Source organism: Gambusia affinis, linkage group LG11 (genome assembly GCF_019740435.1).
Source record: "Gambusia affinis linkage group LG11, SWU_Gaff_1.0, whole genome shotgun sequence".
Taxonomy (NCBI): domain Eukaryota; kingdom Metazoa; phylum Chordata; class Actinopteri; order Cyprinodontiformes; family Poeciliidae; genus Gambusia; species Gambusia affinis.
In genome coordinates, this window is record NC_057878.1 from 29,288,471 (window position 1) to 29,305,725 (window position 17,255).

At 47.7% G+C, this 17,255-nt stretch overlaps 2 protein-coding genes, 3 long non-coding RNA genes and 1 pseudogene across 5 annotated transcripts; all 6 read left to right on the top strand.

The window, feature by feature from the left end:
* Nucleotides 1-205: 205 nt before the first annotated feature.
* Nucleotides 206-4,620, top strand: LOC122839365 (collagen alpha-3(VI) chain). The gene is made up of 4 exons (XM_044130869.1): nucleotides 206-699; nucleotides 924-1,526; nucleotides 3,453-4,046; nucleotides 4,271-4,620. Exons 1-4 carry the CDS (start codon nucleotides 441-443, stop codon nucleotides 4,618-4,620), a joined length of 1,806 nt encoding a protein of 601 aa, XP_043986804.1. The 5' UTR covers nucleotides 206-440.
* Nucleotides 2,164-2,728, top strand: LOC122840289. The gene is made up of 2 exons (XR_006372205.1): nucleotides 2,164-2,369; nucleotides 2,593-2,728. It is a non-coding gene; the product is annotated as an uncharacterized LOC122840289 (long non-coding RNA).
* Nucleotides 4,621-7,192: 2,572 nt separating the features above from the next.
* LOC122840288 lies at nucleotides 7,193-7,775 on the top strand. Its single transcript, XR_006372204.1, has 2 exons — nucleotides 7,193-7,415; nucleotides 7,640-7,775. It is a non-coding gene; the product is annotated as an uncharacterized LOC122840288 (long non-coding RNA).
* A 73-nt stretch (nucleotides 7,776-7,848) lies between these two features.
* Nucleotides 7,849-13,924, top strand: LOC122839366 (annotated as a pseudogene).
* Nucleotides 13,925-14,489, top strand: LOC122840291. The gene is made up of 2 exons (XR_006372207.1): nucleotides 13,925-14,130; nucleotides 14,354-14,489. It is a non-coding gene; the product is annotated as an uncharacterized LOC122840291 (long non-coding RNA).
* A 1,170-nt stretch (nucleotides 14,490-15,659) lies between these two features.
* On the top strand, nucleotides 15,660-16,408 carry LOC122839368 (collagen alpha-3(VI) chain-like). The gene is made up of 2 exons (XM_044130870.1): nucleotides 15,660-15,799; nucleotides 16,023-16,408. Exons 1-2 carry the CDS (start codon nucleotides 15,751-15,753, stop codon nucleotides 16,406-16,408), a joined length of 435 nt encoding a protein of 144 aa, XP_043986805.1. The 5' UTR covers nucleotides 15,660-15,750.
* The last annotated feature ends 847 nt before the right edge of the window (nucleotides 16,409-17,255 follow it).

Below are 17,255 nucleotides of genomic sequence, written 5' to 3' on the forward strand. Positions count from 1 at the left end.
AAGCTTAGGACATGTTGTCATTTCTAAACATTCCTCTAGTTGACAGGGATCCCGGAGGCATCTTTGATCAAAGGTTTTGACTCTTTTGCCTTCCCTTTTCTTCTCAGTTGACACTGCCAAAAGGATATTGTATTCCTCCTCGATGGTTCTGACGGCACAAGGAATGGCTTCCCGGCCATGCGGATTTTGTCGAAACAGTGGTGGAAAAGCTCAATGTGGGAGAAAACAAAGACCGTGTTTCTGTGGTCCAATTCAGCAGAGAGGCTGAAGTCCATTTCGATCTAAACACGTACAATACAAAAGAGGATATTGTGGATGCGATCAGAGGGCTTAGGCACAGAGGAGGAAGACCCCTAAACACCGGGGCAGCCCTCCAATACGTCAGGGACAATGTCTTAACAACCTCCTCGGGGAGTAGACAGCGGCAAGGTGTCAAACAAATGTTGATCCTGCTAACTGGGGGAAGGTCTTTTGACAATGTTGACGACCCAGCCTCTGCTCTCAAACAGCAGGGCGTCTTTGTGATTGGTATTGGAACAAGGAACTCTGACAGTAGAGAGCTGCAGAAGTTATCATATGAGCCTACTTATGCGCTATCAGTCTCTGAATTCACCGACCTCCCTAGTGTCCAAGCACAACTCTCCTCTGTCATGAGCACAGCGCTGGCAAGGGTTACACCTTTGCCACCTACAGTGACGGGTAAGAAAGTGATACATTTAACATCACAAGGTTTTGAAAGATGTTGTTTGTAGTCAGTTCGTGGACAAATTTCCCAGCCTAAGTCAAAAATCCACAAACTGAATTCCGAGAGTTTCACTAGCACTGACAAAATAACTTTAATGCTTGGAGGTCAGTTTTTATTATCTGACTTACCTAGAGGCAGAATTTGCTACTTCAACCTGAAATTGTCTTATGTCCCCTAGTGGTGAGACAGCAGCCAGCAGGAAGGGATGTGGTGTTCTTGCTGGATGGATCTGACGGCACCAGAACTGGCTTCCCAGCAATGCGAGACTTTGTCCAAAGGGTAGTAGAGACACTCAGTGTAGATGACAACAAAGACCGTGTCTCAGTGGTTCAGTACAGCAGGGATCCAGCTGTCCAGTTCTATTTGAACACGTACACGACAAAAGGCCAGATCCTTGATGCCGTCAGGGGTTTGAGGCACAAAGGCGGAAGACCCCTCAATACGGGAGCAGCGCTCCAGTACTTGAGGGATAACGTTTTCACTTCCTCTGCCGGAAGCAGGCGGCCGGAAGGAGTTCCACAAGTCCTAGTGTTGCTAAGCGGCGGAAAATCATTCGACGTTGTTGACGCGCCAGCCGCTGCCCTCAAACAGATGGGTGTCTTGATCTTTGCAATTGGAAGTAGAGGCTCTGACAGCAGAGAATTACAGAAAGTGTCCCACGATCCCAGTTACGCTCTGTCTGTGTCCGAATTCACTGACCTTCCCAGTGTCCAACAGCAGCTTCAGGCCTCTGTGGAGGCTGTGGTTGTTGACGTCACCCCTGAGTCACCAACTGTACTCGGTAGGTTTTCAAGCATGTTCCTCTGAAAGTGACCTAAGCAGTTGCCTGTCTTAATTCTAAACACAAGTAGGATAAGAAATTGTTGGATACATGCTTAGTTCCCACTGTGCCTGTTGTGATGATCTTTAGCATCTGTAAGAAGCGAGCAAGCTTAGGACATGTTGTCATTTCTAAACATTCCTCTAGTTGACAGGGATCCCGGAGGCATCTTTGATCAAAGGTTTTGACTCTTTGCCTTCCCTTTTCTTCTCAGTTGACACTGCCAAAAGGATATTGTATTCCTCCTCGATGGTTCTGACGGCACAAGGAATGGCTTCCGGCCATGCGGGATTTTGTCGAAAAAGTGGTGGAAAAGCTCAATGTGGGAGAAAACAAAGACCGTGTTTCTGTGGTCCAATTCAGCAGAGAGGCTGAAGTCCATTTCGATCTAAACACGCATAATACAAAAGAGGATATTGTGGATGCGATCAGAGGGCTTAGGCACAGAGGAGGAAGACCCCTAAACACCGGGGCAGCCCTCCAATACGTCAGGGACAATGTCTTAACAACCTCCTCGGGGAGTAGACAGCGGCAAGGTGTCAAACAAATGTTGATCCTGCTAACTGGGGAAGGTCTTTTGACAATGTTGACGCCCAGCCTCTGCTCTCAAACAGCAGGGCGTCTTTGTGATTGGTATTGGAACAAGGAACTCTGACAGTAGAGAGCTGCAGAAGTTATCATATGAGCCTACTTATGCGCTATCAGTCTCTGAATTCACCGACCTCCCTAGTGTCCAAGCACAACTCTCCTCTGTCATGAGCACAGCGCTGGCAAGGGTTACACCTTTGCCACCTACAGTGACGGGTAAGAAAGTGATACATTTAACATCACAAGGTTTTGAAAGATGTTGTTTGTAGTCAGTTCGTGTACAAATTTCCCAGCCTAAGTCAAAAATCCACAAACTGAATTCCGAGAGTTTCACTAGCACTGACAAAATAACTTTAATGCTTGGAGGTCAGTTTTATTATCTGACTTACCTAGAGGCAGAATTTGCTACTTCAACCTGAAATTGTCTTATGTCCCCTAGTGGTGAGACAGCAGCCAGCAGGAAGGGATGTGGTGTTCTTGCTGGATGGATCTGACGGCACCAGAACTGGCTTCCCAGCAATGCGAGACTTTGTCCAAAGGGTAGTAGAGACACTCAGTGTAGATGACAACAAAGACCGTGTCTCAGTGGTTCAGTACAGCAGGGATCCAGCTGTCCAGTTCTATTTGAACACGCATACGATAAAAGGCCAGATCCTTGATGCCGTCAGGGGTTTGAGGCACAAAGGCGGAAGACCCTCAATACGGGAGCAGCGCCCAGTACTTGAGGGATAACGTTTTCACACTTCCTCTGCCGGAAGCAGGCGGCCGGAAGGAGTTCCACAAGTCCTAGTGTTGCTAAGCGGAAAATCATTCGACGTTGTTGACGCGCCAGCCGCTGCCCTCAAACAGATGGGTGTCTTGATCTTTGCAATTGGAAGTAGAGGCTCTGACAGCAGAGAATTACAGAAAGTGTCCCACGATCCCAGTTACGCTCTGTCTGTGTCCGAATTCACTGACCTTCCCAGTGTCAGCAGCTTCAGGCCTCTGTGGAGGCTGTGGTTGTTGACGTCACCCCTGAGTCACCAACTGTACTCGGTAGGTTTTCAAGCATGTTCCTCTGAAAGTGACCTAAGCAGTTGCCTGTCTTAATTCCAAACACAAGTAGGATAAGAAATTGTTGGATACATGCTTAGTTCCCACTGTGCCTGTTGTGATGATCTATAGCATGTTTAGCATCTGTAAGAAGCGAGCAAGCTTAGGACATGTTGTCATTTCTAAACATTCCTCTAGTTGACAGGGATCCCGGGAGGCATCTTTGATCAAAGGTTTTGACTCTTTTGCCTTCCCTTTTCTTCTCAGTTGACACTGCCAAAAAGGATATTGTATTCCTCCTCGATGGTTCTGACGGCACAAGGAATGGCTTCCCGGCCATGCGGGATTTTGTCGAAAAAGTGGTGGAAAAGCTCAATGTGGGAGAAAACAAAGACCGTGTTTCTGTGGTCCAATTCAGCAGAGAGGCTGAAGTCCATTTCGATCTAAACACGTACAATACAAAAGAGGATATTGTGGATGCGATCAGAGGGCTTAGGCACAGAGGAGGAAGACCCCTAAACACCGGGGCAGCCCTCCAATACGTCAGGGACAATGTCTTAACAACCTCCTCGGGGAGTAGACAGCGGCAAGGTGTCAAACAAATGTTGATCCTGCTAACTGGGGGAAGGTCTTTTGACAATGTTGACGCCCCAGCCTCTGCTCTCAAACAGCAGGGCGTCTTTGTGATTGGTATTGGAACAAGGAACTCTGACAGTAGAGAGCTGCAGAAGTTATCATATGAGCCTACTTATGCGCTATCAGTCTCTGAATTCACCGACCTCCCTAGTGTCCAAGCACAACTCTCCTCTGTCATGAGCACAGCGCTGGCAAGGGTTACACCTTTGCCACCTACAGTGACGGGTAAGAAAGTGATACATTTAACATCACAAGGTTTTGAAAGATGTTGTTTGTAGTCAGTTCGTGTACAAATTTCCCAGCCTAAGTCAAAAATCCACAAACTGAATTCCGAGAGTTTCGCTAGCACTGACAAAATAACTTTAATGCTTGGAGGTCAGTTTTTATTATCTGACTTACCTAGAGGCAGAATTTGCTACTTCAACCTGAAATTGTCTTATGTCCCCTAGTGGTGAGACAGCAGCCAGCAGGAAGGGATGTGGTGTTCTTGCTGGATGGATCTGACGGCACCAGAACTGGCTTCCCAGCAATGCGAGACTTTGTCCAAAGGGTAGTAGAGACACTCAGTGTAGATGACAACAAAGACCGTGTCTCAGTGGTTCAGTACAGCAGGGATCCAGCTGTCCAGTTCTATTTGAACACGTACACGACAAAAGGCCAGATCCTTGATGCCGTCAGGGGTTTGAGGCACAAAGGCGGAAGACCCCTCAATACGGGAGCAGCGCTCCAGTACTTGAGGGATAACGTTTTCACTTCCTCTGCCGGAAGCAGGCGGCGGAAGGAGTTCCACAAGTCCTAGTGTTGCTAAGCGGCGGAAAATCATTCGGCGTTGTTGAGCGCGCCAGCCGCTGCCCTCAAACAGATGGGTGTCTTGATCTTTGCAATTGGAAGTAGAGGCTCTGACAGCAGAGAATTACAGAAAGTGTCCCACGATCCCAGTTACGCTCTGTCTGTGTCCGAATTCACTGACCTTCCCAGTGTCCAACAGCAGCTTCAGGCCTCTGTGGAGGCTGTGGTTGTTGACGTCACCCCTGAGTCACCAACTGTACTCGGTAGGTTTTCAAGCATGTTCCTCTGAAAGTGACCTAAGCAGTTGCCTGTCTTAATTCTAAACACAAGTAGGATAAGAAATTGTTGGATACATGCTTAGTTCCCACTGTGCCTGTTGTGATGATCTATAGCATGTTTAGCATCTGTAAGAAGCGAGCAAGCTTAGGACATGTTGTCATTTCTAAACATTCCTCTAGTTGACAGGGATCCCGGGAGGCATCTTTGATCAAAGGTTTTGACTCTTTTGCCTTCCCTTTTCTTCTCAGTTGACACTGCCAAAAAGGATATTGTATTCCTCCTCGATGGTTCTGACGGCACAAGGAATGGCTTCCCGGCCATGCGGGATTTTGTCGAAAAAGTGGTGGAAAAGCTCAATGTGGGAGAAAACAAAGACCGTGTTTCTGTGGTCCAATTCAGCAGAGAGGCTGAAGTCCATTTCGATCTAAACACGTACAATACAAAAGAGGATATTGTGGATGCGATCAGAGGGCTTAGGCACAGAGGAGGAAGACCCCTAAACACCGGGGCAGCCCTCCAATACGTCAGGGACAATGTCTTAACAACCTCCTCGGGGAGTAGACAGCGGCAAGGTGTCAAACAAATGTTGATCCTGCTAACTGGGGGAAGGTCTTTTGACAATGTTGACGCCCCAGCCTCTGCTCTCAAACAGCAGGGCGTCTTTGTGATTGGTATTGGAACAAGGAACTCTGACAGTAGAGAGCTGCAGAAGTTATCATATGAGCCTACTTATGCGCTATCAGTCTCTGAATTCACCGACCTCCCTAGTGTCCAAGCACAACTCTCCTCTGTCATGAGCACAGCGCTGGCAAGGGTTACACCTTTGCCACCTACAGTGACGGGTAAGAAAGTGATACATTTAACATCACAAGGTTTTGAAAGATGTTGTTTGTAGTCAGTTCGTGTACAAATTTCCCAGCCTAAGTCAAAAATCCACAAACTGAATTCCGAGAGTTTCACTAGCACTGACAAAATAACTTTAATGCTTGGAGGTCAGTTTTTATTATCTGACTTACCTAGAGGCAGAATTTGCTACTTCAACCTGAAATTGTCTTATGTCCCCTAGTGGTGAGACAGCAGCCAGCAGGAAGGGATGTGGTGTTCTTGCTGGATGGATCTGACGGCACCAGAACTGGCTTCCCAGCAATGCGAGACTTTGTCCAAAGGGTAGTAGAGACACTCAGTGTAGATGACAACAAAGACCGTGTCTCAGTGGTTCAGTACAGCAGGGATCCAGCTGTCCAGTTCTATTTGAACACGTACACGACAAAAGGCCAGATCCTTGATGCCGTCAGGGGTTTGAGGCACAAAGGCGGAAGACCCCTCAATACGGGAGCAGCGCTCCAGTACTTGAGGGATAACGTTTTCACTTCCTCTGCCGGAAGCAGGCGGCCGGAAGGAGTTCCACAAGTCCTAGTGTTGCTAAGCGGCGGAAAATCATTCGACGTTGTTGACGCGCCAGCCGCTGCCCTCAAACAGATGGGTGTCTTGATCTTTGCAATTGGAAGTAGAGGCTCTGACAGCAGAGAATTACAGAAAGTGTCCCACGATCCCAGTTACGCTCTGTCTGTGTCCGAATTCACTGACCTTCCCAGTGTCCAACAGCAGCTTCAGGCCTCTGTGGAGGCTGTGGTTGTTGACGTCACCCCTGAGTCACCAACTGTACTCGGTAGGTTTTCAAGCATGTTCCTCTGAAAGTGACCTAAGCAGTTGCCTGTCTTAATTCCAAACACAAGTAGGATAAGAAATTGTTGGATACATGCTTAGTTCCCACTGTGCCTGTTGTGATGATCTATAGCATGTTTAGCATCTGTAAGAAGCGAGCAAGCTTAGGACATGTTGTCATTTCTAAACATTCCTCTAGTTGACAGGGATCCCGGGAGGCATCTTTGATCAAAGGTTTTGACTCTTTTGCCTTCCCTTTTCTTCTCAGTTGACACTGCCAAAAAGGATATTGTATTCCTCCTCGATGGTTCTGACGGCACAAGGAATGGCTTCCCGGCCATGCGGGATTTTGTCGAAAAAGTGGTGGAAAAGCTCAATGTGGGAGAAAACAAAGACCGTGTTTCTGTGGTCCAATTCAGCAGAGAGGCTGAAGTCCATTTCGATCTAAACACGTACAATACAAAAGAGGATATTGTGGATGCGATCAGAGGGCTTAGGCACAGAGGAGGAAGACCCCTAAACACCGGGGCAGCCCTCCAATACGTCAGGGACAATGTCTTAACAACCTCCTCGGGGAGTAGACAGCGGCAAGGTGTCAAACAAATGTTGATCCTGCTAACTGGGGGAAGGTCTTTGACAATGTTGACGCCCCAGCCTCTGCTCTCAAACAGCAGGGCGTCTTTGTGATTGGTATTGGAACAAGGAACTCTGACAGTAGAGAGCTGCAGAAGTTATCATATGAGCCTACTTATGCGCTATCAGTCTCTGAATTCACCGACCTCCCTAGTGTCCAAGCACAACTCTCCTCTGTCATGAGCACAGCGCTGGCAAGGGTTACACCTTTGCCACCTACAGTGACGGGTAAGAAAGTGATACATTTAACATCACAAGGTTTTGAAAGATGTTGTTTGTAGTCAGTTCGTGTACAAATTTCCCAGCCTAAGTCAAAAATCCACAAACTGAATTCCGAGAGTTTCACTAGCACTGACAAAATAACTTTAATGCTTGGAGGTCAGTTTTTATTATCTGACTTACCTAGAGGCAGAATTTGCTACTTCAACCTGAAATTGTCTTATGTCCCCTAGTGGTGAGACAGCAGCCAGCAGGAAGGGATGTGGTGTTCTTGCTGGATGGATCTGACGGCACCAGAACTGGCTTCCCAGCAATGCGAGACTTTGTCCAAAGGGTAGTAGAGACACTCAGTGTAGATGACAACAAAGACCGTGTCTCAGTGGTTCAGTACAGCAGGGATCCAGCTGTCCAGTTCTATTTGAACACATTACCGACAAAGGCCAGATCCTTGATGCCGTCAGGGGTTTGAGGCACAAAGGCGGAAGACCCCTCAATACGGGAGCAGCGCTCCAGTACTTGAGGGATAACGTTTTCACTTCCTCTGCCGGAAGCAGGCGGCCGGAAGGAGTTCCACAAGTCCTAGTGTTGCTAAGCGGCGGAAAATCATTCGACGTTGTTGACGCGCCAGCCGCTGCCCTCAAACAGATGGGTGTCTTGATCTTTGCAATTGGAAGTAGAGGCTCTGACAGCAGAGAATTACAGAAAGTGTCCCACGATCCCAGTTACGCTCTGTCTGTGTCCGAATTCACTGACCTTCCCAGTGTCCAACAGCAGCTTCAGGCCTCTGTGGAGGCTGTGGTTGTTGACGTCACCCCTGAGTCACCAACTGTACTCGGTAGGTTTTCAAGCATGTTCCTCTGAAAGTGACCTAAGCAGTTGCCTGTCTTAATTCTAAACACAAGTAGGATAAGAAATTGTTGGATACATGCTTAGTTCCCACTGTGCCTGTTGTGATGATCTATAGCATGTTTAGCATCTGTAAGAAGCGAGCAAGCTTAGGACATGTTGTCATTTCTAAACATTCCTCTAGTTGACAGGGATCCCGGGAGGCATCTTTGATCAAAGGTTTTGACTCTTTTGCCTTCCCTTTTCTTCTCAGTTGACACTGCCAAAAAGGATATTGTATTCCTCCTCGATGGTTCTGACGGCACAAGGAATGGCTTCCCGGCCATGCGGGATTTTGTCGAAAAAGTGGTGGAAAAGCTCAATGTGGGAGAAAACAAAGACCGTGTTTCTGTGGTCCAATTCAGCAGAGAGGCTGAAGTCCATTTCGATCTAAACACGTACAATACAAAAGAGGATATTGTGGATGCGATCAGAGGGCTTAGGCACAGAGGAGGAAGACCCCTAAACACCGGGGCAGCCCTCCAATACGTCAGGGACAATGTCTTAACAACCTCCTCGGGGAGTAGACAGCGGCAAGGTGTCAAACAAATGTTGATCCTGCTAACTGGGGGAAGGTCTTTTGACAATGTTGACGCCCCAGCCTCTGCTCTCAAACAGCAGGGCGTCTTTGTGATTGGTATTGGAACAAGGAACTCTGACAGTAGAGAGCTGCAGAAGTTATCATATGAGCCTACTTATGCGCTATCAGTCTCTGAATTCACCGACCTCCCTAGTGTCCAAGCACAACTCTCCTCTGTCATGAGCACAGCGCTGGCAAGGGTTACACCTTTGCCACCTACAGTGACGGGTAAGAAAGTGATACATTTAACATCACAAGGTTTTGAAAGATGTTGTTTGTAGTCAGTTCGTGTACAAATTTCCCAGCCTAAGTCAAAAATCCACAAACTGAATTCCGAGAGTTTCACTAGCACTGACAAAATAACTTTAATGCTTGGAGGTCAGTTTTTATTATCTGACTTACCTAGAGGCAGAATTTGCTACTTCAACCTGAAATTGTCTTATGTCCCCTAGTGGTGAGACAGCAGCCAGCAGGAAGGGATGTGGTGTTCTTGCTGGATGGATCTGACGGCACCAGAACTGGCTTCCCAGCAATGCGAGACTTTGTCCAAAGGGTAGTAGAGACACTCAGTGTAGATGACAACAAAGACCGTGTCTCAGTGGTTCAGTACAGCAGGGATCCAGCTGTCCAGTTCTATTTGAACACGCATACCGCGACAAAGGCCAGATCCTTGATGCCGTCAGGGGTTTGAGGCACAAAGGCGGAAGACCCTCAATACGGGAGCAGCGCCCAGTACTTGAGGGATAACGTTTTCACTTCCTCTGCCGGAAGCAGGCGGCCGGAAGGAGTTCCACAAGTCCTAGTGTTGCTAAGCGGCGGAAAATCATTCGACGTTGTTGGCGCCAGCCGCTGCCCTCAAACAGATGGGTGTCTTGATCTTTGCAATTGGAAGTAGAGGCTCTGACAGCAGAGAATTACAGAAAGTGTCCCACGATCCCAGTTACGCTCTGTCTGTGTCCGAATTCACTGACCTTCCCAGTGTCCAACAGCAGCTTCAGGCCTCTGTGGAGGCTGTGGTTGTTGACGTCACCCCTGAGTCACCAACTGTACTCGGTAGGTTTTCAAGCATGTTCCTCTGAAAGTGACCTAAGCAGTTGCCTGTCTTAATTCTAAACACAAGTAGGATAAGAAATTGTTGGATACATGCTTAGTTCCCACTGTGCCTGTTGTGATGATCTATAGCATGTTTAGCATCTGTAAGAAGCGAGCAAGCTTAGGACATGTTGTCATTTCTAAACATTCCTCTAGTTGACAGGGATCCCGGAGGCATCTTTGATCAAAGGTTTTGACTCTTTTGCCTTCCCTTTTCTTCTCAGTTGACACTGCCAAAAGGATATTGTATTCCTCCTCGATGGTTCTGACGGCACAAGGAATGGCTTCCGCCATGCGGGATTTTGTCGAAAAAGTGGTGGAAAAGCTCAATGTGGGAGAAAACAAAGACCGTGTTTCTGTGGTCCAATTCAGCAGAGAGGCTGAAGTCCATTTCGATCTAAACACGTACAATACAAAAGAGGATATTGTGGATGCGATCAGAGGGCTTAGGCACAGAGGAGGAAGACACCTAAACACCGGGCAGCCCTCCAATACGTCAGGGACAATGTCTTAACAACCTCCTCGGGAGTAGACAGCGGCAAGGTGTCAAACAAATGTTGATCCTGCTAACTGGGGAAGGTCTTTTGACAATGTTGACGCCCAGCCTCTGCTCTCAAACAGCAGGGCGTCTTTGTGATTGGTATTGGAACAAGGAACTCTGACAGTAGAGAGCTGCAGAAGTTATCATATGAGCCTACTTATGCGCTATCAGTCTCTGAATTCACCGACCTCCCTAGTGTCCAAGCACAACTCTCCTCTGTCATGAGCACAGCGCTGGCAAGGGTTACACCTTTGCCACCTACAGTGACGGGTAAGAAAGTGATACATTTAACATCACAAGGTTTTGAAAGATGTTGTTTGTAGTCAGTTCGTGTACAAATTTCCCAGCCTAAGTCAAAAATCCACAAACTGAATTCCGAGAGTTTCACTAGCACTGACAAAATAACTTTAATGCTTGGAGGTCAGTTTTTATTATCTGACTTACCTAGAGGCAGAATTTGCTACTTCAACCTGAAATTGTCTTATGTCCCCTAGTGGTGAGACAGCAGCCAGCAGGAAGGGATGTGGTGTTCTTGCTGGATGGATCTGACGGCACCAGAACTGGCTTCCCAGCAATGCGAGACTTTGTCCAAAGGGTAGTAGAGACACTCAGTGTAGATGACAACAAAGACCGTGTCTCAGTGGTTCAGTACAGCAGGGATCCAGCTGTCCAGTTCTATTTGAACACGTACACGACAAAAGGCCAGATCCTTGATGCCGTCAGGGGTTTGAGGCACAAAGGCGGAAGACCCCTCAATACGGGAGCAGCGCTCCAGTACTTGAGGGATAACGTTTTCACTTCCTCTGCCGGAAGCAGGCGGCCGGAAGGAGTTCCACAAGTCCTAGTGTTGCTAAGCGGCGGAAAATCATTCGACGTTGTTGACGCGCCAGCCGCTGCCCTCAAACAGATGGGTGTCTTGATCTTTGCAATTGGAAGTAGAGGCTCTGACAGCAGAGAATTACAGAAAGTGTCCCACGATCCCAGTTACGCTCTGTCTGTGTCCGAATTCACTGACCTTCCCAGTGTCCAACAGCAGCTTCAGGCCTCTGTGGAGGCTGTGGTTGTTGACGTCACCCCTGAGTCACCAACTGTACTGTAGGTTTTCAAGCATGTTCCTCTGAAAGTGACCTAAGCAGTTGCCTGTCTTAATTCTAAACACAAGTAGGATAAGAAATTGTTGGATACATGCTTAGTTCCCACTGTGCCTGTTGTGATGATCTATAGCATGTTTAGCATCTGTAAGAAGCGAGCAAGCTTAGGACATGTTGTCATTTCTAAACATTCCTCTAGTTGACAGGGATCCCGGGAGGCATCTTTGATCAAAGGTTTTGACTCTTTTGCCTTCCCTTTTCTTCTCAGTTGACACTGCCAAAAAGGATATTGTATTCCTCCTCGATGGTTCTGACGGCACAAGGAATGGCTTCCCGGCCATGCGGGATTTTGTCGAAAAAGTGGTGGAAAAGCTCAATGTGGGAGAAAACAAAGACCGTGTTTCTGTGGTCCAATTCAGCAGAGAGGCTGAAGTCCATTTCGATCTAAACACGTACAATACAAAAGAGGATATTGTGGATGCGATCAGAGGGCTTAGGCACAGAGGAGGAAGACCCCTAAACACCGGGGCAGCCCTCCAATACGTCAGGGACAATGTCTTAACAACCTCCTCGGGGAGTAGACAGCGGCAAGGTGTCAAACAAATGTTGATCCTGCTAACTGGGGGAAGGTCTTTTGACAATGTTGACGCCCCAGCCTCTGCTCTCAAACAGCAGGGCGTCTTTGTGATTGGTATTGGAACAAGGAACTCTGACAGTAGAGAGCTGCAGAAGTTATCATATGAGCCTACTTATGCGCTATCAGTCTCTGAATTCACCGACCTCCCTAGTGTCCAAGCACAACTCTCCTCTGTCATGAGCACAGCGCTGGCAAGGGTTACACCTTTGCCACCTACAGTGACGGGTAAGAAAGTGATACATTTAACATCACAAGGTTTTGAAAGATGTTGTTTGTAGTCAGTTCGTGTACAAATTTCCCAGCCTAAGTCAAAAATCCACAAACTGAATTCCGAGAGTTTCACTAGCACTGACAAAATAACTTTAATGCTTGGAGGTCAGTTTTATTATCTGACTTACCTAGAGGCAGAATTTGCTACTTCAACCTGAAATTGTCTTATGTCCCCTAGTGGTGAGACAGCAGCCAGCAGGAAGGGATGTGGTGTTCTTGCTGGATGGATCTGACGAACTGGCTTCCCAGCAATGCGAGACTTTGTCCAAAGGGTAGTAGAGACACTCAGTGTAGATGACAACAAAGACCGTGTCTCAGTGGTTCAGTACAGCAGGGATCCAGCTGTCCAGTTCTATTTGAACACGCATTACCACGACAAAGGCCAGATCCTTGATGCCGTCAGGGGTTTGAGGCACAAAGGCGGAAGACCCTCAATACGGGAGCAGCGCTCCAGTACTTGAGGGATAACGTTTCACTTCCTCTGCCGGAAGCAGGCGGCGGAAGGAGTTCCACAAGTCCTAGTGTTGCTAAGCGGCGGAAAATCATTCGACGTTGTTGACGCCAGCCGCTGCCCTCAAACAGATGGGTGTCTTGATCTTTGCAATTGGAAGTAGAGGCTCTGACAGCAGAGAATTACAGAAAGTGTCCCACGATCCCAGTTACGCTCTGTCTGTGTCCGAATTCACTGACCTTCCCAGTGTCCAACAGCAGCTTCAGGCCTCTGTGGAGGCTGTGGTTGTTGACCTCACCCCTGAGTCACCAACTGTACTCGGTAGGTTTTCAAGCATGTTCCTCTGAAAGTGACCTAAGCAGTTGCCTGTCTTAATTCTAAACACAAGTAGGATAAGAAATTGTTGGATACATGCTTAGTTCCCACTGTGCCTGTTGTGATGATCTATAGCATGTTTAGCATCTGTAAGAAGCGAGCAAGCTTAGGACATGTTGTCATTTCTAAACATTCCTCTAGTTGACAGGGATCCCGGGAGGCATCTTTGATCAAAGGTTTTGACTCTTTTGCCTTCCCTTTTCTTCTCAGTTGACACTGCCAAAAAGGATATTGTATTCCTCCTCGATGGTTCTGACGGCACAAGGAATGGCTTCCCGGCCATGCGGGATTTTGTCGAAAAAGTGGTGGAAAAGCTCAATGTGGGAGAAAACAAAGACCGTGTTTCTGTGGTCCAATTCAGCAGAGAGGCTGAAGTCCATTTCGATCTAAACACGTACAATACAAAAGAGGATATTGTGGATGCGATCAGAGGGCTTAGGCACAGAGGAGGAAGACCCCTAAACACCGGGGCAGCCCTCCAATACGTCAGGGACAATGTCTTAACAACCTCCTCGGGGAGTAGACAGCGGCAAGGTGTCAAACAAATGTTGATCCTGCTAACTGGGGAAGGTCTTTTGACAATGTTGACGCCCAGCCTCTGCTCTCAAACAGCAGGGCGTCTTTGTGATTGGTATTGGAACAAGGAACTCTGACAGTAGAGAGCTGCAGAAGTTATCATATGAGCCTACTTATGCGCTATCAGTCTCTGAATTCACCGACCTCCCTAGTGTCCAAGCACAACTCTCCTCTGTCATGAGCACAGCGCTGGCAAGGGTTACACCTTTGCCACCTACAGTGACGGGTAAGAAAGTGATACATTTAACATCACAAGGTTTTGAAAGATGTTGTTTGTAGTCAGTTCGTGTACAAATTTCCCAGCCTAAGTCAAAAATCCACAAACTGAATTCCGAGAGTTTCACTAGCACTGACAAAATAACTTTAATGCTTGGAGGTCAGTTTTATTATCTGACTTACCTAGAGGCAGAATTTGCTACTTCAACCTGAAATTGTCTTATGTCCCCTAGTGGTGAGACAGCAGCCAGCAGGAAGGGATGTGGTGTTCTTGCTGGATGGATCTGACGGCACCAGAACTGGCTTCCCAGCAATGCGAGACTTTGTCCAAAGGGTAGTAGAGACACTCAGTGTAGATGACAACAAAGACCGTGTCTCAGTGGTTCAGTACAGCAGGGATCCAGCTGTCCAGTTCTATTTGAACACGCATTACCGACAAAAGGCCAGATCCTTGATGCCGTCAGGGGTTTGAGGCACAAAGGCGGAAGACCCTCAATACGGAGCAGCGCTCCAGTACTTGAGGATAACGTTTTCACTTCCTCTGCCGGAAGCAGGCGGCGGAAGGAGTTCCACAAGTCCTAGTGTTGCTAAGCGGCGGAAAATCATTCGACGTTGTTGGCGCGCCAGCCGCTGCCCTCAAACAGATGGGTGTCTTGATCTTTGCAATTGGAAGTAGAGGCTCTGACAGCAGAGAATTACAGAAAGTGTCCCACGATCCCAGTTACGCTCTGTCTGTGTCCGAATTCACTGACCTTCCCAGTGTCCAACAGCAGCTTCAGGCCTCTGTGGAGGCTGTGGTTGTTGACGCCACCCTGAGTCACCAACTGTACTGTAGGTTTTCAAGCATGTTCCTCTGAAAGTGACCTAAGCAGTTGCCTGTCTTAATTCTAAACACAAGTAGGATAAGAAATTGTTGGATACATGCTTAGTTCCCACTGTGCCTGTTGTGATGATCTATAGCATGTTTAGCATCTGTAAGAAGCGAGCAAGCTTAGGACATGTTGTCATATCTAAACATTCCTCTAGTTGACAGGGATCCCGGAGGCATCTTTGATCAAAGGTTTTGACTCTTTTGCCTTCCCTTTTCTTCTCAGTTGACACTGCCAAAAGGATATTGTATTCCTCCTCGATGGTTCTGACGGCACAAGGAATGGCTTCCCATGCGGGATTTTGTCGAAAAAGTGGTGGAAAAGCTCAATGTGGGAGAAAACAAAGACCGTGTTTCTGTGGTCCAATTCAGCAGAGAGGCTGAAGTCCATTTCGATCTAAACACGTACAATACAAAAGAGGATATTGTGGATGCGATCAGAGGGCTTAGGCACAGAGGAGGAAGACCCCTAAACACCGGGGCAGCCCTCCAATACGTCAGGGACAATGTCTTAACAACCTCCTCGGGGAGTAGACAGCGGCAAGGTGTCAAACAAATGTTGATCCTGCTAACTGGGGAAGGTCTTTTGACAATGTTGACGCCCCAGCCTCTGCTCTCAAACAGCAGCGTCTTTGTGATTGGTATTGGAACAAGGAACTCTGACATAGAGAGCTGCAGAAGTTATCATATGAGCCTACTTATGCGCTATCAGTCTCTGAATTCACCGACCTCCCTAGTGTCCAAGCACAACTCTCCTCTGTCATGAGCACAGCACTGGCAAGGGTTACACCTTTGCCACCTACAGTGACGGGTAAGAAAGTGATACATTTAACATCACAAGGTTTTGAAAGATGTTGTTTGTAGTCAGTTCGTGTACAAATTTCCCAGCCTAAGTCAAAAATCCACAAACTGAATTCCGAGAGTTTCACTAGCACTGACAAAATAACTTTAATGCTTGGAGGTCAGTTTTATTATCTGACTTACCTAGAGGCAGAATTTGCTACTTCAACCTGAAATTGTCTTATGTCCCCTAGTGGTGAGACAGCAGCCAGCAGGAAGGGATGTGGTGTTCTTGCTGGATGGATCTGACGGCACCAGAACTGGCTTCCCAGCAATGCGAGACTTTGTCCAAAGGGTAGTAGAGACACTCAGTGTAGATGACAACAAAGACCGTGTCTCAGTGGTTCAGTACAGCAGGGATCCAGCTGTCCAGTTCTATTTGAACACGTACACGACAAAAGGCCAGATCCTTGATGCCGTCAGGGGTTTGAGGCACAAAGGCGGAAGACCCCTCAATACGGGAGCAGCGCTCCAGTACTTGAGGATAACGTTTTCACTTCCTCTGCCGGAAGCAGGCGGCGGAAGGAGTTCCACAAGTCCTAGTGTTGCTAAGCGGCGGAAAATCATTCGGCGTTGTTGACGCCATCAGCCGCTGCCCTCAAACAGATGGGTGTCTTGATCTTTGCAATTGGAAGTAGAGGCTCTGACAGCAGAGAATTACAGAAAGTGTCCCACGATCCCAGTTACGCTCTGTCTGTGTCCGAATTCACTGACCTTCCCAGTGTCCAACAGCAGCTTCAGGCCTCTGTGGAGGCTGTGGTTGTTGACCTCACCCCTGAGTCACCAACTGTACTCAGGTTTTCAAGCATGTTCCTCTGAAAGTGACCTAAGCAGTTGCCTGTCTTAATTCTAAACACAAGTAGGATAAGAAATTGTTGGATACATGCTTAGTTCCCACTGTGCCTGTTGTGATGATCTATAGCATGTTTAGCATCTGTAAGAAGCGAGCAAGCTTAGGACATGTTGTCATTTCTAAACATTCCTCTAGTTGACAGGGATCCCGGAGGCATCTTTGATCAAAGGTTTTGACTCTTTTGCCTTCCCTTTTCTTCTCAGTTGACACTGCCAAAAGGATATTGTATTCCTCCTCGATGGTTCTGACGGCACAAGGAATGGCTTCCGCCATGCGGGATTTTGTCGAAAAAGTGGTGGAAAAGCTCAATGTGGGAGAAAACAAAGACCGTGTTTCTGTGGTCCAATTCAGCAGAGAGGCTGAAGTCCATTTCGATCTAAACACGTACAATACAAAGAGGATATTGTGGATGCGATCAGAGGGCTTAGGCACAGAGGAGGAAGACCCTAAACACCGGGCAGCCCTCCAATACGTCAGGGACAATGTCTTAACAACCTCCTCGGGAGTAGACAGCGGCAAGGTGTCAAACAAATGTTGATCCTGCTAACTGGGGAAGGTCTTTTGACAATGTTGA